This window comes from Tetrao urogallus, assembly GCF_951394365.1.
Source record: "Tetrao urogallus genome assembly, chromosome: 1".
In the NCBI taxonomy this organism is placed as follows: domain Eukaryota; kingdom Metazoa; phylum Chordata; class Aves; order Galliformes; family Phasianidae; genus Tetrao; species Tetrao urogallus.
The window spans coordinates 15865133-15887974 of record NC_136813.1 but is presented as its reverse complement, the minus strand read 5'-3'; the positions used below and the strand labels follow the sequence as shown (position 1 = coordinate 15887974).

The 22842-nt window shown below is 36.3% G+C and overlaps 2 protein-coding genes across 2 annotated transcripts in view; both read right to left on the bottom strand.

Annotated features, from left to right (window-relative positions):
• The window catches only part of LOC306957685 (serine-protein kinase ATM-like), a gene marked incomplete at both ends in the record, with an annotated part of 52810 nt that extends 34634 nt beyond the window's left edge, over positions 1-18176 (bottom strand). Inside the window, 11 exons of the mRNA XM_079549057.1 lie at positions 220-396; positions 1775-1895; positions 3989-4144; positions 4252-4334; positions 4705-4904; positions 6059-6230; positions 7112-7201; positions 8241-8372; positions 10193-10418; positions 14190-14353; positions 18066-18176. Of these exons, the coding sequence (XP_079405183.1) occupies positions 220-396; positions 1775-1895; positions 3989-4144; positions 4252-4334; positions 4705-4904; positions 6059-6230; positions 7112-7201; positions 8241-8372; positions 10193-10418; positions 14190-14353; positions 18066-18176 (1632 nt within the window). The remainder of the gene's footprint in view (positions 1-219; positions 397-1774; positions 1896-3988; positions 4145-4251; positions 4335-4704; positions 4905-6058; positions 6231-7111; positions 7202-8240; positions 8373-10192; positions 10419-14189; positions 14354-18065) is intronic.
• A 1615-nt stretch (positions 18177-19791) lies between these two features.
• LOC306957598 (serine-protein kinase ATM-like) lies at positions 19792-22153 on the bottom strand (the record flags this gene model as incomplete). The annotated part of the gene is made up of 3 exons (XM_079549047.1): positions 19792-19930; positions 21884-21996; positions 22082-22153. The coding sequence occupies 3 exons, from the start codon at positions 22151-22153 to the stop codon at positions 19792-19794; spliced, it is 324 nt and encodes a 107-aa protein (XP_079405173.1).
• Positions 22154-22842: the final 689 nt, after the last annotated feature.

Sequence of the window (22842 nt, the reverse complement as noted above, 5' to 3'; positions counted from 1 at the left end):
ATGTACAAAAATCTAGTTGTATTTCAGACCTGTGCTTCTAAGGTAGATCACTATACAGATAATTAGATATTACTACACATTTTTTCAGATTTATCATGTTAGTCATAGACTGCATTAGAAAATTTAACAACTTCCAACGCTAACAAAAGCATTTTATACCATTACAATACTGCTTTGCTTAATTTACAACCTAAATACAAAATGAAATTTTTTACTTGCCTTTTTCACAAGGTGAGGTTCTAATCCATTCTCTTTCACAGACTGGCAAATAGCAAACAAAGCTTGCTTTTCACATACAGGACTGCAGCACAGAACCATGGTTATAAGCATCAGCAAAACTGCTTTCCTATTACATTGTTTGTCCAAAACGTCTTCAGGATTTGCATCACCACTGAACTTCAAATAAGAAATAATGACAAAATTATAAAAATGCTGTTAAAGAAATCTCCAAATTAATAAATGAGGATACATAACTTAAAATGAAGGGCACTGACATAAATGCTTCTGAAAATCTTGCCTTGGTAGCTTAAGAATTACTTTCCCTAGCTGCCTGCTGCACTCCTTAACCAGTAGTTCCTGTCTCCAGCATCTCAGCACACATGCTTGTACCTCATATACTCCAGTTCATATTTAAACATCAGCAATTCAAAATAAGGCAACATACTGTACAGAGAAAAGACTGAAGCACTAAGTCTCCTTTTGCTTATCTGCAAAATTTACTGCCTCCAAAACAGACACTGCAGCAGGAGTTTCCTTGCCTTTTGTTTTTTAATAATTTCCCTACAAATAACATGTATATTACCATGTAAGAAAAAACACAAACAACCGATGCACGCCGGAACTGTTTTGTTATTCAAACACAGTTCTTCATTCCTAATGCACAGGGTTGGCAAGTGACACACACTGAATAAAAGCAACATGAAACAGCAAGCCAAGAACAGGAGATAATGAGAGATGACAGCAAGCTGAGGCGACAGAGGCAAAAGAAAAATTAGATGAAACAATGACAGCTTGGAGCAATGGAGAGCTGGTGGTGAGTGTACAAAGAGGTTGAATGAGATGACTGAGGGATAAACCCTCCACAGCAAGTCCAAGATATAGGACGGCAAGTCAAGCCAACAGAGAGAGAAAGCACAATCAAGGGATAACATGCAGAAAGATGGCAGAGCAACAGACAAACACAATATGGAAAATGTAGATGGTTTGGCATGATAGCAACTATGAGAGAAAAGTAAAAGACGCTAATAATAAAAATAATAGTTAATGGAATTCCATAGTAACATACACCACTGTATTTCCAGTTTCTACAATTGAATTTTCTTCTGAATATTTTATTTTTTTAAGCAAATTTTCATTTTGTGGAAATCACTGCTCTAGTACCACTGGAAATATGATCTAACTGAAATCTACAGGTTTTTTTAATACTACTTCACAATTTGAATTTACTTTGCCTCCTATTCACTATTTGTGTTTTCTAGAATATTATGGCTCCCTTTCTCTTTGATTCTTAAGTGTTACAGTAGTGAAAACTGCAACAACAAATAGTATCACAGAGTCTGGAACATACACTGAATGAGTCTAGAAACTTGTCATGTGGGCTAAAAAGCAAATACCTATATGTATAAACGACTTCTTGCCTACCACCATTTCACCACCTCAGATTATCATACATCTGGAAGAATTAATATTCTCAGAAAACTAAACACATCTATTTCAGAAATTAGCTTATTCATAACCTGAAAATTTGGCAAAACTAATGACTAGGTCTCGTTACCGGATTTCCCATTCCTTCCTGAACTCTGAGATACAAATTCTCAAAAGCCTTTTGCTGGAGCTTCAAGGGAAGAGGTTTTGACAATCCAGAAGAATCTCTCTGTTTCACATCTTGAAACAAACTTTAAAAAAAAATAATAGATTTATTAGCATAATATTTCATTTAGTTTATTTACAGCATACAACGCATAATTAGATTTTGCTTTTCTGAATGTTCTAATATTTTTCTTAACTTTCTTATACAGCAATCCTTCCATTCTATCCCTCAAACATTATCAGTAACAGTAAGAACATCTGCTGGGCCTAAATGATGGTGAAAAGCTTGAAAAGCAAGTTTCCTAGTGTCAGTCAACGAAGGAATCCAAACTTCAGTTGCCTGCCACAATGGAACACCCCACGTCATGAAGTATGTTGGAAATACATTTACTGAACAGATTTATATGTATAAAGAGATTCTCAAATAATTCTTAAATTCTTACTTCCATTTGCAACAAAAATTGCAACACAACAGTGGACTGGACCAAAAGGAATTCTAGCCACTTCTAAACAAATGAGCACAGATACCTAAGGAAGACTATCACATACTTGCCTTAAACATATAATTCCCCCGAATATATGGTAATATTTGACCACAGGGGGGTCTATGCAGATCATGAATTAGAGGCTGTATTTAGTATCCCTTAATAATATCCCGTTTCATGAATTTTTGAACCTCTGTAAACTTCTGCCATCCAGACATACTTGGGATAGCTGAATGTTGCACGAAGATGTAAACAATATATCCTTAGAATCTTGAATGTGTTAGTTCTACTTGATGTCCTCTACTCTTTAAACCGGAAAAGACTGCCAAATTTAATTTTGTTCCACTTTCGTAGTTTTGTAATACCTCCTGCAATTCATCTCTGCTGGGGCAGAAGTGTTCCAATTTGTACAGTGAACAGATGTATGTAAAATATTTCTTACTTCTGAACATTCCTTCTAAACTACTTCCATTATTTTTGAGATATGGAGAAAAAGCTGCACATGCTATTCAAAATACCATCTACCCTTTGAAGTAATTTTTATGTTAAAGAATGTAATCTATTTCTAAACTATTTCATATTTGAGTTTTGCATAACAAATCCAGAGTAAAATTTACAATTATATACACATTTTTATTTATATGCACAAATATATACACACACACACAGGCAACAGAGACAACATTTGAACACCTTAATGAATTAACTTGGTAGGCTTCTATTTCCCTCAAGATCAAAGCCCCAAGACTACTGAAAACAGTAGCTATACAGAAGCAGAAGTAAGACCCAGTTAAGTGAAATTCACTGTTACAAACAACAAGAAAAAAAAATCTACATCATCACCTGGTAATTGACTTTGCAGCAAGAATAGAAACTTGATGGTGACTATCTGCGAGAAAATGTGGGAAAACCTCACTCACAGGAAGATCTTCATTTTTTACATTAAGGAGAGCCCACTTTGAATAAGGATCAGCCTGAAGAAAATACACAGAAGTCTTACAATGAAATGTAAACTGATACATGCAAAAAAATCTCTAGATACTGCCTTCAAGTACATCTTAAATTATATACTTCACATGTTAAAATGTTTCAGTAAAACTGGGATTACCTCAAGCAGGGCTTTCATGCAGTTTAAAAGTGCCACTCTTACTGGTGCCGTGCATCTCTTTCCTTGAGCTAATTTCCTGAAATGGGAAACATTTGAATAACTGAAAAAGCTGCCAATAATTTTTAGTAAAAGTCTAACAAGTTTCTTTCTGCTGCTGGTAGTTCACTACTTTGTGCTCAATAGTTATTTTGGCAGAATTTGATGATTTTATTGGTAATCTACAATTATAAATGATACTCATTTATGGTTGCTGAAGGTATCACTTGTAGCTACTCATCCAATTTAGATATGGCACTCAGGGACATAGTTCAGTGGACATCACTGTGATGGGCTGATGGTTGTACTAGATAGACTTAGAGGTCTTTTCCAACCTTAATGATTCTATGAATTCAGAGCACATTCTTTGTTAAATACAACTGTCCTAAGGATTATAAAACTTTTAGATACAACTGATGCAGAAATTATGAAAAGTTAGACTCTGGATAAACAAAATGCATGTGGATTCATAGGATACCAACAGCAAGATACACAACAGCACTACACAACACTACATCACAGACTTCTACATTAAATAGATAAAACATACCAAAAGGCTCCAACAACTGTCAAAAATCGCTCTTGTGCAATCCTTGTCTCTTCACTATGTGCACTGGACTGGGCCAAATTTACTACTATAGGTAGCAAATTATTTAGAATTTCTTTGCACACATCTTGGTCTCGGCGGTACAAAGAACATACATCACTGTGAAAGTAAGAAAACAGAAAAACTTGAACCACTCAGCAGCCCCCAAATCCTCTAGCTGTTGAACTACAATGACTCTAATGCATGCTAAATAGTTTCTCTCTTACGAAAGAGGTGTAAGAAGCTTAAGAACTTCATCTACAGGCAGGAGGTTTTCTTCAACAGGGAGCTCCTTCAAGAGCAACAAGTACTGGGGAACAACAAAAAAAAAAGGAAAAGAATTAGGTAAAAAACAAAAACTATTACACACTTCTAGTAACTCTTGTACAAAATCCTGGAGTATGGATAAGTAATGTCAGCTCTTACATGCTAGAACCTGATCATCATTATCTATTTAACAAGTAATTAAATATAAACATCTTGCTTTTGTCATTATCAACTTTTAATTTTCTAGCTTACAACAAATTCTAACTGCTCTTCCCCCCATACCAGCAAACTTCAAAGTATCAGAATATTTTAAGGTTTTCTCAGGCAACTGAAGACAGGAGAAAGGCCATCGAGAATATACAACTTAAAAATCAGTACAAGAGCAGAAGTTCTGTAAAAAATCTTACACTCACCATGTGCAGATGCAGTGGCTTAGTGCTATCAAAGATGCTGCCATCAATGAGCATTAACAGCTTCCTTTGTATATCAGAGGCTCGGAAGCTCACTGTCTGAATTTGGACAGTAGTTGCACAAACACATAAGAATCTCAGAATTTCAAGGTGAAGTAAATCCTGCTTTGTCAACTGTTCTTCAGCTAATGGGCTCACAGCACCTGAAAAGGAGACATGCATGTAAGAAACGCCTCTACAAGGTTAATAAAATAACTTAATAAAATTGGATATCTTTATGAAACTAATTTGAGTTCTCCAATACACAGAGAACTAGCAACCTTTAAGTTTTCTTTGTCATTGAGCAGATGACTGCATCAGTAACTAGCTTCTTGAATGTTTCCTAACTCCAAGCTCCCCACCATAAATCAGAGGCTTTCAATGTTATGAGACCATACATTTTCCAATCAGCACTACAAAGAACACAGCAGAACCATCTGTAGCTGTGTATTGTGTTGTTAGCCATTATTCAGGATATATTTTAAACCACAGACTCGAAACTTCCCTAACACTGAAATTATGACAACTGCCACTATATTAATATCTGCAACCTAACAGAAATGGCTACAACTATCATTTTTCTGTAGAAAATGCAGAGTTCTAACTTTGTGCAAACCCAAGCTCTTTAGAACTATTTACTGAATTTCTGGAGAAGATATTTCTAAAGCCAGGATGGGAAAGAGAGATCAGCTCTTTGGCAGAAATGTAACATCACAATTTCTTTCTTCAATAATAAAACAGAAAACACAGTTCTGATTAGAAACCAAGGTATGTATAATTTTAATAAGAAATTAAAACAGAATAGAACATCAGTAGGTCTTAAAAGCAATAAACACCTGCCCAGAGGACACACAAATTCATTCTCTTCCTCCTACAGGTCTAGAAGTGCAAGAAAGCTGATCCTGCCAAGAATTACTAATCAGGAAAAGGAGAGAGGTGAAATAGGACTACTTTTGAAGAAAATGAAGCACAATCTAATGACAGAGAGAGGTAGTACTTTCTCTTTTCTTCTTTTCCAAAACAACTGTCTGACGTTGGACAAGTTAACTAGTTTCCTATATCTTACTGCTGATTAAAATATAAAATAAACTTTCCCTTTCCTGATGACCTAAAATACCTTCTTAATATATTTATAACCCTAAAGAAGTAAAAAATAATTACTGCTAAGAAAGCCTCTGGTTCAACTACTACCTGACTTAAAGTAGCACAATTTGACAATTACTGTCGCTGAAGGAAAGAACAACTTGCCAAAACAAGGGCGGGGGTGAGGAGTTTCCTACATTTTTTGCCAACTTTTTTGGACACAGAGAAAGCTTACCTGTTATATTTTGCATCTCACCAGACTCATTTGTATCACTGATGTCAGTCACTGAATGATCATCAAAAAGATTATCAGATATCTGGTTATCTGCTTCCATCATACTCTCCTCAGGGTCATTCCCCACTAGGTCCACTTCTCCTAATTCACTTGGTTTTCCAGTAAAAGTCATCTGAAAAAAATATCACATCACTTTAAAGTTGGCTTTTAATGACACGACACAGGCATAAAGTAATGAAAGACAGTACAATTTCCCAGTTAATTCAAACAGATGAAGAAAAAAAAGGGATACAGTGAAGTGAAGATTTCACGCCCTGCGGTAAGCCTGTCTTACAGCATATGAGATGTTTGATTTGAACTATTCTCTTTAGGACACAAGCTTTCTGACACAGAAGCTCATCTTCGTGCTTTAGATGGTGCCAGTGACAGTCAGTATTTGAAAAAGAATCCTACAGAATATGCACAAACTTCTCACCATACCTCATAATTACACAGAAAGGAAGGCAGAGGACCTTTTTGAAAACACAGTAATTACTACTTCCTCCACTAGATGAAAGTGAAAAGAAGATTCTTAGCTCCCCTTCACCTGAAAAACAAAGCAATTTCCCTACTTCAACCTGACTACAGCACTATTCACAAAAACCAGAAATTTCAAGAGGTGTACTAAATGCAGTGATGCACCACCCTACCACTTTTGTCACTGAGAAAGGAGAGAGAGTGAAAATTAAAAGACATAATATCAGTATCTTCAATAAAAACACCTTTATAGTGTTTTAAGGCACATAAATACATGGAACTATAAAATAAAAAGAAGCTTTTAAAATTTGAACTTGCATTAAAGTTAAATGCCATGTGTTACAGTAACTTGTGTTCAAAATATACAAGTGCTAAACAAAAATGTTTCCAGTTAGAAATCTCCACAGAACTCAATGCATTTTAGTTTGTTTTTTCAATAATTAGTATCTCATTTTCTTTGCCTCCTAATTACTACACTGCAACATATATTCCTCTCATAGAAGAGCACACATTTAAAAATGCAGAGAATGTACTTACCAGATTTTTGCAGATATCCAGAAGATCATTAATAAATTTTGATGTTAACAAACGCAGGAATAAATTAGACACCATCTTATTAGCACTGTTCTGTAAGAAAATAAGATGTATAAATAAGTTAATTCTCTTTTTTCAAGTACCATACATGTGATATCCAACTTTTTGATCTCATTAATGAAGAAAGAAGCACACATTACTTTATGAGCTTTACCTTGGTACAATTGCATAAACACTTTGTACACTGTGTTATCAAAGTTCTCAGTGAGCTGAGCTGGGCGTCTTCATTTAGTTTTCTGCTTGAGTTAGAAATGCTTTCTCCAACGTAATGAATGAGGGACTAGTAAAAATACAGCAGTTAAAATACATCAGTTAAATTCCTTTATATGTTGGCAGATACACAGCACACACATAAGGATGCAAAGGATGGGATTCATGATTCTTGTGCATCATTCTTACAGCTTTGATACTTAGAGCCTGCATTAGCTGAGTATGGGCACATTTTTTGCTCTTTTCATTTTAACTATGTTTCACTCATCCTGCTACAGAAATGACAAAGAGATAGCACAAACCTGTCTGAAACATTCAGCACAAAAGAAAAATACCTCTTCATAACGTAAAGTTTTAGATTTTCGTATTTGAGAAACCACCAGATAATAACAAAAACTGTCAAAAACAAAAACAAAAACTAACAAAAACAAAATACCAATAGCTGTCTTCATATTGACATAAAAGTCAGGTGATCTTCAAAATACCCCTGCATAAAAGACCTATAGAAGAGATGATTTTTGTTATCCTAAATGATCCTTTGTCTGCATCACCACAATTATTTTACCTTTTTAAAGGGGATTATACAGAAAAGTATCAATATTTAGAATTCTTTCCACTGTAAAACCGATATATTGATAAATTAATAGAAGTTCATTGACTGCTCATTTTAACCAACAGTCATATTTAAACCTTTCTCAAATGTTTTTTTATTTTTTATTATTTTTTATTTATTATTTTTTATTTTTTAAGCAGAATTGAGGGGAAATACCAAGTGTGCTGACATGAACAGAACTTTAAAATGATTTCATACTTAATGTTTTTTTTCCACTTTAAGTTGCTCCCAACCAGGGTTGCTGCTTACCTTAGCTTTCTGAAACAACTCTGATTTACATGCATCCTCTTCTGTAAATACACCAGTGTAGCAATAGCAGCCAAGAACACCAATCAAGAGACTGACACATCGGACAAGGTGTTCCACAGCAACAAGTTTAGACTAAATCAAATACACAGTGTAAGTACCAGCGGTTCAATACAAAACATTTCCAACAGAACACAGAATTCTTTAGTCTCTTTTTAACACTTGTGTATATATCTCATATAAATATTTCATCAGAATTAACAAAGCTTTGCATACTAGTGTTTGGCATCTTGCAGTTGCCTTATCTCCACAACAAGTCCTTTTGGCCTCCCATGTTAATATTCTCTGCATGTTCCTTGGCCCTTATGCTTCTCTCTTTCACAGTTATTTCTCCCACTCCTTTATGTTCCATAATCATAATGCTTTCATCACTCACATGTTCTGCTTAGCCGTTTTACCTTTTACTAGGATAACAATAGCCTAGTCAGGAACTGCAACACATTCCTACCACTGGCTCTTACTATCTTAGAAAGTTTGTAAGTTCTTCTTTCTTCTTAGCACCCATCTTCTCAACAAATAAATGTCACAGAGGGTTGTGTATGCATGCAAGCCTACTGGCAAAAGTATTTTGGAGAACTATTTTACTTACCTAAATTATTTGAATCAAAGGAGGAGAAACAACAAACAAATATTTTTAATTTCTCCAGAACAGAAACCTAAGAGGATTGATACGACATTCTTGAAAAGCGGGTATCTAAAAAAGGTGAGTAAACGCATGCGTACATGTGTACACACCACTTTTACACATGGAAACCCAAGAATAAGTTTTACAACACTCAACTGAAGTGCCTCCTTTCAGGCCTCAGCACTGCCTCTTTTATCTCACCAAATACTACAGGACCTTGACATTGAGTTGCAAGGGCACAGCACTGTATCAAAATCAAAACTGGTCTGTAAAAGAAACTAGAAGTTTAAAAAAGTTTGTTGCTTTTCTTTTCATCAATTTTTCACCACTGTGTGTTGGTTCTTCCACACATCCTGATTTTTCTGCAAACAAGACATTCTGCTGTTTCAAGAAGTGGAAACTACAAAATGAATTGCAGCATAATTCAGGTTCAAAAAGACCTCAGGAGGTCTCCAGTCCAGTCTCCTACTCACAGCAGCTCAGAGCTGAGGCCAGACCAGGCTGCTCAGTGCCTCACCCAGTCAGGGCTTGAAAAACTCCCAGGACAGATACTACACAAACTCTCGAGGCAAGTTGTGCCCTGCCTCACAGTCCTTATGCAGGTAACATTTTCCATGTATCCAGTCTGAACTTCTTTCAGTTTAGGCCTGCAGTGCATCACTGTGAAGAGTCTGGATGTGTCTTCTAGGTAACACCAAGCGCCTCTACAGCCCCACCTCTGCCCCAGGCTGAACAAGCCCAGCTCCCTCTTCATCTCCTCAGAACCAAGTGCCCTTGATTACCTCAGCAGCCTCTACTGAACAGACCAAGTATCTGTCTTGTTCCAGAAGGCCCAAAACTGGATGTAGTATTCCAAACACTTATGTGCTCTTCAAGTACACTTCTACACTGCTTTTTTTTTTTTTTTTAAATACAAAATCTATTTGAGACCTCTATGACTCAAGCTATCTTTGCAGATAGGGGGCATGGGGACATTAAAGGGGAACAGAAGTTGAAGCAAATGTTTTGAAACACTTCAAAAAACAAGCTAACAATGATTAATGTAGCAACTTTACACACACTTCCTCTACATACTTTTGGAAACCATGGATATTTTGCCAGCGATATAAAGAAAAAAAAAAATCTCCATTTCATAGTACTGAAAACAGCTTTAAAATCCTTGCAGTTCATATTTGGCAGTAAAATGAGTGAAAAATCCATCTGCTTTCCCTTGAAAACATAATGTTTGAGGGCACTACTATGAGGATGTAACAGTTATGTTCTAACTTACCTTAGGAGCATAGTTACTTAAAAGCTTTTCTGACATTGCTAAGAGACAGCACTCCAGTGTTTCCCTAAGACTTTGGTTGATGACAAGTCTTGAACCAGTCACATTTTTATCTGCAACATTTACTGCAAAGTTAGTGAAAATATCCATTTCATCAAACGTTGTCTGCAGATACAGCTCTTCAACATCCCAAAAACTGTTTTCTTCTTTCCCCTGTAAGTGCTGCACACTTAAAGAGGAGAGATTGGTTTTACTTTAGCAGCCAGTATATGACGTAGAAGCCTTTAAAGATATTAATTAAATGCAAGAAATAAACAAAACCAAAATAAAATACTTTAACGCCTTGCATTCCCTAATTCGCTTGATCTTTAATCTCTGAGATTACTTTCACTGTAGAACAGGTACAACTTTATCTCTGCCTTAAGAAACCATAATGGAAAACAATGTTTGAACATACACTGTAAGTTCTACTGCAGTTCACATTCCAGCATCTGTTTATGTTAAGATGGCTGATGTCAACCTACTGCAAATAACTGGAACACATATTCATAAAAACCCTGAAAATAACAGCTTTAAATTCTACACATAAAAGTCTTCTCTTTCATTACAAGTTACATACACTTTAATTTCATTAAGACAAAACTGGATATTGTCCAGGAACTTTATCAGTGAAAGATGTAATAGCCTTCACAAAATGACTCCAAGGAACTCAAGGAGCTTGTGACTAAGGCCACATATGTAGGTGGAGTAGTACGAGGACATGTGGGAAGTAATCACCTAACCTTTACAGATTTTCTGATCATGAGAATTCCTAGGATACATGTCTTCCTCTAGAATGGAAGGTTATATATATTCATGATTGTTAACACATTTTTATAAAGTTAAAAATTATTTGAAAAAATATAACAGTAATACCTAATGGAGTTATGTGTAAAGAACCAAATATTTAGTTGTGTTGGTGAAGAGAGAAATTATTCCTTGTAAGATATTTTGCACAGTACTCGAAGCTTTGACTTTGTTGGCAAGAGATTATTTCAACATCTGTTTACAGCATCTTATAAATTCAAAAGCTTTATTATGATTTATAAATATGTTGTGCATAAAGACAAAATAACTCAAGGAACTAATGCATTTTTCATTGCCTCTGCTTGCTTAAGTATTTACAGAGATTGATTTAAAAACATACCATTTAGCATCATTTTGGAAAAACGTCATGGCAGCTCTACTGTTCTTCATTGTAAGGCTCACAAGAATTTTTTGTAATGTAAGATGAGGGAAATCACTGGAAAAAAAAAAGAAAATTCTGCATTTTCATCAAATCAGAGATGTTCTTGCAATCCTGAAGAGTGCACAAACACTAACCAGATTCACTGCATACCTTCAAAGAAGCTTAAGCTTTCACTTAAAATTTCTAACACATACTTTGTACATCTGCTACACTATGGACAGATGACTGTATTATGCCCCTGAGATGATATCCTCCAGCAAGTATAAAAACCCCTCAAACTCTTCTAATGCATTACCTTCACACAATCCTGCACATCCACTTTTCCCTGGACACTCTTCTGCATTAAAAAATGAACTTAAATATACAAATATGCCACAGAGGCTTTACCTGCAGAGCACAGGAGGCAATTCCGAACATTCTTCTATTTCTTCCTCCAAATTGCAAGGAAGTACCCATTTGATTATTGCATCCTTTAAGACAGAATCCAAATTTCTTTCACAGTTATTCTGTTCCAATCCTACATCCAAATTTTCTGGCACTGAATAAACAGACATCACTAATGCTAAGCAACATACTGCAGAACTGCAACAGAAGAAGAATGTGGCATTTTTGAGAAAAAAAAAAAAAAAACAAAACACAAAACAAGATGGTATTTCTTGATTAGCACTCTAGAGCAAAGTCAGTATTTCTGCATGTCTGGAGAGTATCAAGTGCACAAATAACTTAATAAGCACGCATACTAGAAAACTCCTTTATTACAACTTGCATTTTCAAAAATCATGTTTTCATGTTACAGGTATATTGTAAAGATTGTTTCAGGACAATGATTTCAGAATCCAAATATATTTAGAAGATACTTTTTAACTTTTAAAAAAAAATCAACCACATCTCTTCCAATTAGATTTTATATTTTTAGGCAGATTTAATATTTAAAGATGCTTGACTCCCCTATTCCATCTCTGCTTTTAGACTATGCATGTATTTATATCAGTTTCAAATGCTTAAAACACCAATGTAGATAGTTCTCAACAATTGCAGCCACAACAACAACATTTTGAATAATTGAGTGATTTTGGTTATATAGTAAAAAGCAATGTGAATCAGACACAAAATATTATTGCTTCTCATTTTACCTTGAAGGCTTGCATGCCGGTCCTGAAAATATCTTCCAGAGTTCTTTATCTGTCACAACAAGATTCCCTTGAATCATAGCTCCAAGTAATCCAAAGATCTCTGTTTCAATATGCTGAAAACTTATACTACGAATAGTAAGAGACCAAATCTTTGACCATGTCCTCTGGAGCTCTAACTTGTGGGTGCTCTTCAAATCAGTTTTCTGATTTTGGCACAAAGCTACCTCTGTAAGACACTTCAGCACATAGGGAGTCCTTTCTCCTCGTCGCTGATGAGGCAGTAACTGGTGCAGGATACTGAGCATCGGAGGTAGCTCACAGTTAGGAAAACTCATGGGATATTTTGATAGTAATCGAGCTGTAATCTGTAACCTTAGAAACACAATGTGAAGCATGTAGTATGAAACATGAAAATTTGTGTCTTCAAAAGTAAATGAATAATGTATTCTTTGATTGTCATTACATTTTCCAGCAGTTCTACAGCTTTTACTTTTAGTGTCTGCCTGTCTAGCCTTACTATCAATAAAAGTTTCTTACAAGCTGACTTCTCTGGTTTCTGACCATGAGGTAGGAACATTTCAGACAAGAATATTACTTTTGCCCTTCTGCTGGACTAACCTGTCATGCACTCTGATCCAGGAAGTGACTTCAAGGGTGAAACATACATAAAAATGACATCCATGCAGATAAGAAAAATAAAATTCATCAAATGAACAAAATTTTAAGCTGGAATGGTAAGTTTTGGAAGAGTCTTGCTCATAGCAATGAATGCAACTCTACAGTACTCAACAGTATTTCTTGGAGACTGCTACCTCTTTCTACTCAGAATGGTGTGCTGACCTTCAGTCAGATCCTAAACAGTCACTTCGTCTCAACACTGAGCAATGAATAATGCACACCCACCACCTCAGTTCAGAGCCCAATTCACATGCAACTATACTGTTCTAATATCTTGTACAGCAATTGCCAAGAAAAGACAGAAAGAAAGGGAGGAACAGTAATAGCAAAACCATTCAATGTAATCTATTGAATATTTAAAAAATGAACTTTCTTGAGCTTAGGACTACAGTTGTTAAGCTCTGGAAAAACCTAGCCATTGTCTTTTAACAACCTCCTGTCTTCCTCCTATGCTCTCTGCTACAGCTTCCTTCTCCCATGGCAGCCAACAGAGGAATATGTGAACCTCCACCTCCATTTTAGATGCCTCTCATGTCAACCATAATTTCTCTTTACTGGTGTACAATCTAAGAAACCAGGCACTGCACTTTAAGTGTTTTTAGGCAACGTATTAAGGCAAACAGTATAAACTAGCTTAGAGTAGCCAAACTGTTCATGGTTGCTGTTCAATTACACAGTCAGCTTAAGGCAGTAAATCTCAACTTCATTCCCTAATCCTCATGGGCTGTATGACACATACAACATATACTTGAAGACTGGCATAAAAGATAGGTAAAAAAAATAAGAGGCATTAATACTTTATACACTGTAACGCAATTTAACAGACCGCATTTGTAATTTCTTAGGAAACCAAAAATACCAAGTTTTTAAAGCCAGACAACCAGAACCACTACTCATTACTTTCCAACAACTAATCTGAAAGCACAGAGTATCCAGGAAAACAATGTAAGGATGTTATTACCAAGGTACGACATGAAAATCCTTCTGTGATCTTTGCAGGTTGTCCCGAATTACCTCCCAGCCGAGCTCAATCCTCCTGCGCTTGCTGGGTAGTGCATCATCACCTGACTGTGTAACGGTGTACGACTGGGTAATTTCCAGAACTTTGGTATCCTCTGTAAACACCTTCATGAAAAGCAATTAAGTACACAAATTAAAGAAGGTATTTACAGGAAAACTGAACTGTCAAATTGAACCAGTCTTTTTTTTTTTTTTTTTTTTTTTTTTCTTAAACCAGGTTTAAAGACTCCATAAGTAGTATTATATGTTATTATTTACTATAATTGAACTTATACTTACGTTCTAATAAGCAACACTAGTGAAATCTAGTACAAATTAGGAATTCAATCACTTATAAACTGCACAAAGGCTATAAACTAACACACCAAAAAGTACTAATACTTCAGTAAATGATCTTGAGGAATTGTTGAAAGCTACATTACTTTAAAAAGCAAAATTTATGACGTAAGTATACACATCATATTCAGTTAAAAATATGTTACCTGATGACAAATATCAGCCATTAACTCAATCAAACTTTCCTTTACAGCAACAGAACGTGAGCTTGAAGAATACTTTCCTCTACTACCTATCATATTTATTTCATTCACCAGCAGATCAAACAGGTTATGTAGAATACTTTGCCACTTTGCTGAGTTATATGCACCTGCAGATGCAAAAACAATGAAAAGATAACAACATATGTGCCATCCACTTGATACAATATATAAGCCTACCTACAGGATACAAAATACAGCCAAAATCTCTGTAGAGCATACAAACCTTGCCAACAAATGCAGACTGACAGAATAACCCTTATAATGTGGAATGAAGTAAAAAAGTGAAAGGAAGTTAAAAGATACTTTAATCACTGTGTAAACTAATAAGCACAGAGAAGAATTTTGAAATATACAATTATTTGCCTAACTGGAAGGAGTAAAACTACATGCAATGAGCAAGTTTGGAGTAACTATAAATTCTTTGCTGACTGTAGTCAGAAGGAACCACCTCCAAAAAAAGCGCTGCTGTCACTGCAATAGGCCACGACAGGCAAACACAAATTACTGAGTGATGTTCTCTGACCAGTGTTATACACTGAGTCAGACTTAAACTACAGCAGTCATTTCCTAATAGTCATGAACATATTAGAATGCATATGGCAATCTAAACTCCATTTAAGCTAACATTCTTCTTATCTAAAGACTTTAGGCTTTACTCAGTAATTAGTATAACCTCCTTGTGAGAACAATCAAACTTTACAGGACTTAATACAATTGATATCCTTTTTGTGTATGCAGTTCAAAAACTCATTTTCAGTGAAATCTACAGTAGAAAACCGCTGGCAAGCCATCATCTTTTCCATTAATATTTGCAAGACTCAGTAACAGAACTCAGAAAGTTAGCACTATAATTTGAGCAATCACATACAGAGAGTTTTTAATTGTACCTTTTTCCTGAGACTTTGCACCCTTTGGATGATGAATATGAACTTGGAGAAGAAATAACTCAATTATTGATTCCTTCAAGGAATCTTTTGGCCTATATTGAGTCCATATATAAAGCGCGGTAGGCAAAATTTCTTCCCCAATTTTACAAATCCGTTTGCGACAGTTTACAGCAAATGTATTAAAGAAGATATTCATTGCTGCAATAATGTGATCCAGGCCTGCAGTATTTCTCTCCTGCCTGCAATACAAACCAAACATTCCAACTTCAGAAGAAATTGTCACATTTCTTTTCAAGACAATTGTTAAAATGTAAATACTAGCATGCAGTTCTATTCTGAATATTATTTGCCCAGCAAATGTGAAAGTTATGAGTGAGGAGTTTATTAAAACAGCACTCTAAAACAGAACGAGGAAATAAATCTGAAGAATTATTTGCTTTTACTCGAGGTTAATCCCAAATACTTCAAATAGATATTATCTAAAATCAGGAATTAGCATAACAAACAAGCACTTGCAACATACCTCACATACTGCATTGCTGTTGAAAAAAAGCTGAACACATCAGATCTCAACTCATCAGTTTGGAAGCAATATCCCCTCATCAGTGTGTGAATTATCCTGGCCACCAAGACTCTATTCATCTTCCCAGAAGGTGTGAGGTAAAATTTTCCATACAGTATCAGCAGATCTACACATACATGATGTGGATATGTCACAAATACACAATTATGTACAGATACACATATATTTAAGAGTACATAAAACACTTGAAACAAAATATTACATTAAATATATAGAAGTCATCATTTTCAATTCAGCTGTGTGTCATTATTCACCGAAGTTAACCAGGAGGGAAAAAAAAACCAACAAAGGAGAAACCATATGTAGTCTTCTGCACTGAGAGTAAAGTTAGATTCATTCTGAGCTGGAATGCAACCTGCTTTGTGGCTACAGCCACACAGCCAACTTCCCTTAACTACTACATTCTCCTACTCTACATGGACTGCTCAGCCTGGTGGGCTCCATTTGTTGTGAAATACACAATAACAGCTCTCTGAAACAACTTATAGTTACATACACGCTCACAAAGAATATGGTGTAGCAGAAACAGACAAACAGATTAGAACAGTTGGTGCTTAGGCTCCCCATATTTCCATTAGATAGAGCACAGATCGTTCTCTCCAGTCACCAGAACCACGCATCTATGCTTTGCACTCATTTAAGAAGGTTCCTGAGGGAAAGGCCTCTTCCAAAAATGTTTGCTTTCTTCTCTCTTGGCTGATTTAAGAATCCCTACCCATCTCTTTTATCAGCATCCTGCAAATAACAGCAGCACATTACCAATCCAGCCATTATCATCAGTTTAACATGTCAAATACACACGCTGATTACTATTTGATTTATGCCACCCACAAGTACATGATAGTATCCACTGCGAAGATCCAGAAGAAAGGTCAGTCCCACAATCTCAGCAGCTATTCTGGCAGGACACCTTAGATGAACAGATACCCACTTCTCAGGCCTACTCAGAAAAAAAATATAAGTAGAATGATCTGGGAATCCCAGCTGCAGTGACTGCTTTGCTCACGGTTATGCTCTGAGCTCCTACAACCTTTGGGATGCAGAATGACCAATTACCACAACGTTTTTCAGTGAAGGGGTTACCACTGGGACCTTCTGTCATGATCTGGCCCCATATTTCCATCACCCTTGAGTGAACTTCAGGAGTCTGTTAATTTGTTCACTAGAGTGACTATCACCTAGAAGAGCCTGACAACCCCCAACTCTACTGGTGAGCAGGTTGTCACAGTTTGGAGTGACTGAGCTCTCGACAGACAGGTAAGATCCAGACTTCTGAGGAATTCTCTTAAAATTTCTTTTAAATACACTGTTTGGCTGACATTGATAAGATTCCTGAACTGTGGAGAAGCCAGCTCAGGACAATTATAAAGGCTAGTGTTCCATTGTCATGCAGGCCTGGGTAAATTTATGGGCAACTTGGCTCCTTCAGGACTCCTAACGCCACCTTCACTTGGGCATTATTAACTCTGGCCTCCTATTCAAAAGGGATACAAACACATTCTTCCCTAGTGGGCATAAGGCTGTTTGCAGACTCAGGTGACTCTGTGTATCATGTAATCAGATCATATCCCTGCATTACTGTGCTGCATCTAATGAAATTATGCAGAGCCTAAGCACCAGCTGTCTGTTTGCCTTTTTCTGCTGCACCAAATTCTTTATCAATATGTATGTAACTCACAACAGTAGAATCCATTTCCCTTATCTGCCTTCTTTGTTATCTGTCTACAACCCTATAGGCTTATTGTCTCATGCCCTATCTGCCTCTATCTAGATCCCTATCTTCAGTTCTAACCTTCTCAAGTCCTTACTTGCAGCTTGCCAGCCCCTTTGTCTTCTCCAGCTACCTCAATGGCTCCTAGCCTTAGGTAGCTTCCTCGTACAGTTCCAGCTTCTCTTTCAACTTCCAATTCTACTTCCATGGCCAAACGGTACCTACTTCTTTAATTTCTCAGATCCCACTCTCAGTCTTTCCAGTTTTCCAATCACATCTACCATCCAGAACTGCTCTAGATCAGTCTCTTTGCTTCGTCAGCCTCATGCAGGACTTTTTGCCTCTTTTCACTCCCAGTATCATTAGACTCTTTTTCTGAATCCTTTGCAAGTTTACTTTCATTTCAGAGTTAAGCAACTCTCTTCAAGATACCAGAGTATTTTCTCATAAAACACTTCTCAAAAATCAAACTAACTCCAAAGCACAACACCATGCAAATACAGTATCTTTATGCTTTGCTTCTACACTTCCTTCAGAACTACGCATGCAACATTCAACAAACTGGACTGTAGAACTTCTAATATCTTTTTCCTCCCACCAAATCACTGTGCTATTACATAAACAAATGTAAACAGTTAAAAGAAGAAAACCAACTCTGTTCCAGCTGAAACTAGGACAAAAATGCACATACTTCTCCACGCTAAATAAATTAACTTCTAAGAAAGTCAAATTCAACCCTCTGAAAAGTGGAAAACTATGTTTGAATTTTCAGTCGTGGTTCAGGTTGCATGCTGTGTCTTTACTCCTTCATCTATTTTTGTCTGTGTAAACGTGGAACTTCTTAGTCTTTTCTTTATATGCAGCATATAACATATGTGCTTATAACAAGAGTGAATCAATGTTTTTTTAAGATCTTCATGAATGAACAAAGCTAGGATAAAAAACAGTAGTGCATTAACTATAACAAAACTCTACCAGTCAGTACCCAATAACTTTAAATAAATGCACACCAACACCAGTGTTACAGTGGCTACTTCCAGCACACACTTTCCATGGATTCTTTACACCTGATAAGTTCTTTATAGATGTTAAACCCTGTGGAGAACACGCACATGCAGCTACATGTTTCAGCAAGCAATAGACAAACATAATTTAATAAAGGTTTGTGTAGTACTTCACACAACAGGGTGCTGCAGGAAAAGTATCAAGCAATTAAAATGCCCCTAAGCATACTTATGTACTAGGAAAAGACACTCCTAGTGAAACCTGAAAATATTACCTGGCCATTGCTGCTGGGATATCTCACACCAGTACTTCCTTACTGAGAGGATATCTTTTAGGAGTATACTACTGCAGTCAGATCCATAAGCAGCACAACTTGCTGGATCTTTTATAATATGCACGACATAGTTCAGAAGTTCCTGACATTCCAGTCTGGGTCCTCCTATGTAGAAAAAAAACCATGAGACTCCAATTAACTCACAGCATGCCAAATAAATCTGGAATTATTTAAATATAAAATGAAAATAACAGACTTTACTTAAAACTATGGTTCAGAAACAGTATTGTTAGGAAACATCTTATTGTTTCTAAGAATGAAAACAGTTATGTGAGAGGAGATAATATATCACTGATAAGCACACTGAATTACTGTCAAAAAGGAGAGAGAAGGAGCACAGAGAATGGATTCACATGAAGATATTTAAATCATAAACTTCTGGGAATGACCAGGATGAACTCCACTCTGGTAACTTACCTTGAGTAAAACATGAAAGGTTAAAGCAAAGCACTGAAACAAAACAATAATTATAAATGAATATTTACTACTTACTTCGATTAGCACGCCTGATAAAATATTTGACTAAACTGCCAATCTCCTGCATCCTTTTTTGTTTGGAAGTCTGGGTTGAAGCAGATGCATTTGGTTTTGTCAGTCTGAGGTTTTCCATTTCCTTCTGGAAATATTTCTTCAGAACACTTCAAAAAAAACAAAAGAGATATGGATCAATGAACTGGAAATTTATGACTCGAGTAAAACAAGCTGAACTTTTAAACCAGAACATCAGTGCTTAACCTTTTCATAGAATCATAAGGGTTGGAAACAACCAAGATCATCTAATCCAACCATTCACCTACCACCAATATTCCCTCTAAACCATGTCCCTTTGTACCACATCTCCACGTGTCTTCAACACCTCTAGGGATAGTGACTCCACCACCCCCCTGGGCAGCCCATTCCAGCACCTGACTGCTCTTAAGGAAATGTTTCCTAATATCCAGCTTGAATACCACAATTCTGATTCTTAAAATGTAAAACCAACTGAAATATACAACAGCCTAAACATGATGGAAATAGCTGTTAGTTTGTAAGATAACCCAGCAGCAACTTGCATAGAAAACAAACTTCCCTATAAAATATGCATGATGTTAAACAAAAAATGCAGAATTAGAGAAGGTGCAATACAAAGGCTTTTTATTTATGATGCAACATTATACCACAAAATAATAAATACTCTATACTGTTTGTCCCTTCAAATCCTACTTCCGAATCATGTGAAATTAACATACAGCATGATGAATAAAAAAACATTTTCACTGGTTTTATCACTGGCAATTAGTGTAGAATTTCTGGCCCCTTCTGACCCTTTATATTCACTTTAAAGACCAGTTTTGTGTTCCTTTCACATTTATAATATGCTATTGGCTATCTCAAAAGCAACACACAAAACGTATCAAAGACTTTTCACGATATTTTCAGTACAGCTGTGAAACAAGAATTATTCAAAAGATATCCAATTAAAACATAATGGAGAGCCACCCAAACACCAGCCTACAAAAACTTCAGATGTACTTTTGACAAGAAAATAACACTGGGCCCAACTGCTCTAAGAATTCACCATACACCCGCTGTATGGGAACTGCTGAATCACAGCCTGAACCTTTGATTGACCACCTGAGGCAAGCAATGAGTCAGCCCTGGGAGCACAGGTGAAGGCAATTCACCTCTGCTACCAGAAGGGGTGGAGCCTTGCTCCACCTCTCCCAGACCCCACTTAAGAGCTGACTACCACTAGGAAAAGATCTTGTTTGGAGATTGCTTCTCTTGGAGTCTTCTCAGTGAACCCAGAACAGGGGTAAGCTTTCCATCCATTCTTTTTTAGCGTGATAACTTGGAGTACAGCCAAATGACCAGGATGCAGATCCACAGTCTCCACGGGGTGACCAGCGTGTTGTAGGTTAGCGGTTTGGTGATGGCAATGTACCTGTCAATACTGATGCATGCCAAAGAGGCCATGGAGACGCTCTTCAGCACCGATACCTTTGTAGAAGGTTATTAGCCTACCTTTCTTATATATTTCTTAATTATAACATCCATATATTCATTATTATAAACCCTTTCTGCTGGCCTTATAGTACACCTAAGGCACATTATTTCAAGGGTGGGTCTCTATGAACTTCACAGCACAAGTTCCTTCATTCACAAGCCACAGTCCTTCTATTGTGTCTTGAAGAATTCAGCAACACAAAAAATTTTCACAAGCAATCTACATACATACTATAAATTGCAAACTAGATGCACAGAATAATTTTCAATAAACAAGAACAATCCATTTTTTCAAGAACAATGACCATCTAGTTAACAATCAATTTTCTTAGCAGTTAGGGCTACTGCATCTTTCATGCATGCTAAATACTGCGCGAAGCCATTTAATGAATTTTTAGTTGTTCTTACATTTTCTTCCTTTAGAAGCTGATATGAGTTGTTACTCCTTCACAAACTGAAAAGAAGTCTGAATCCATTTGCAGAAAGGTAAGTATTGAATCAAGTCTGATAAACTAGTGATGTGCCAGAGAACTGTAACCACCCACAAACTGAAAAAGCTGTGCTTTCCTCCAAACAAGAAAGAAAACTACCTGAACACAGCATCCCAGTTGAGTTGGTTTCCTCTCCTAGAATCGGAATTCCGATCCAGCTGGAGAACTGTTTCAGGATCACGGAGGAGTCGCTTGAAATTTTCAATTTCATTCTGAGAAAGTATATCAAAGAAAAAAATACTTATTAATGACTCCCCTCCTTAGCTGAGACATACATACCAGAAGAAAGATTGTTACCCTTCGTTCTGTAGCTCTCTCATTTTCAAGGCGACGACAACACATAAGCAGATTATGCAATGCAAGACTCATGGTTCACTTTAACAACCGTACCTGTAGATGAGAGAAGAAGAGGAAGAAGAAAAAAAAACAAAACAAAACAAAAAAAAAACAAAACAAAAACAAACAAACAAAAAAAAAAAACAGAGTAAGACCTTTTCTAATATACTGTCAGACCCAATTCTGACAGTTAAAAAATTGGGAATACAATATATTGAACAACTATAGTGTTACTTCATTCCTCTGTGGGCTAGTCTTATGGTTCACAAGACTGGAGGCCAGAATCTGATGTTAAGAATTGTCAATTTTCACAGAAAAAGTCCTAGACAGTAACAGCAAAGATTGCTTTCGCATCTCTCTGATTTCCTTTCTTCTTATGAGTAATAACAGAGCGGAGAGTTGACCAGATAATATTGAGTGAAATACCATTGGCAACAGGATTAGAATGACACAGACAATCAAACAGCACTATTTTTTTTTTTTTTTTTTTTTTTTTTTTTTCAGCAGCTAGTTGTTACCAAAAGCACTCTTAACATCACGCTGCTGAGAGATGGTAGCACCACGAAAACTCCCTCTCTTCCCCTCTAATATCCTTCATGTTCTTGGGTATGCACTAGCATACCAACTAGCTCTTTTGGGCTCCTCACACCAACGGATGCCTGAGTACCAATCACGTGGGGAAACAACTTTTTTCCTTTTATGACTACTCAAAGTATGCACCA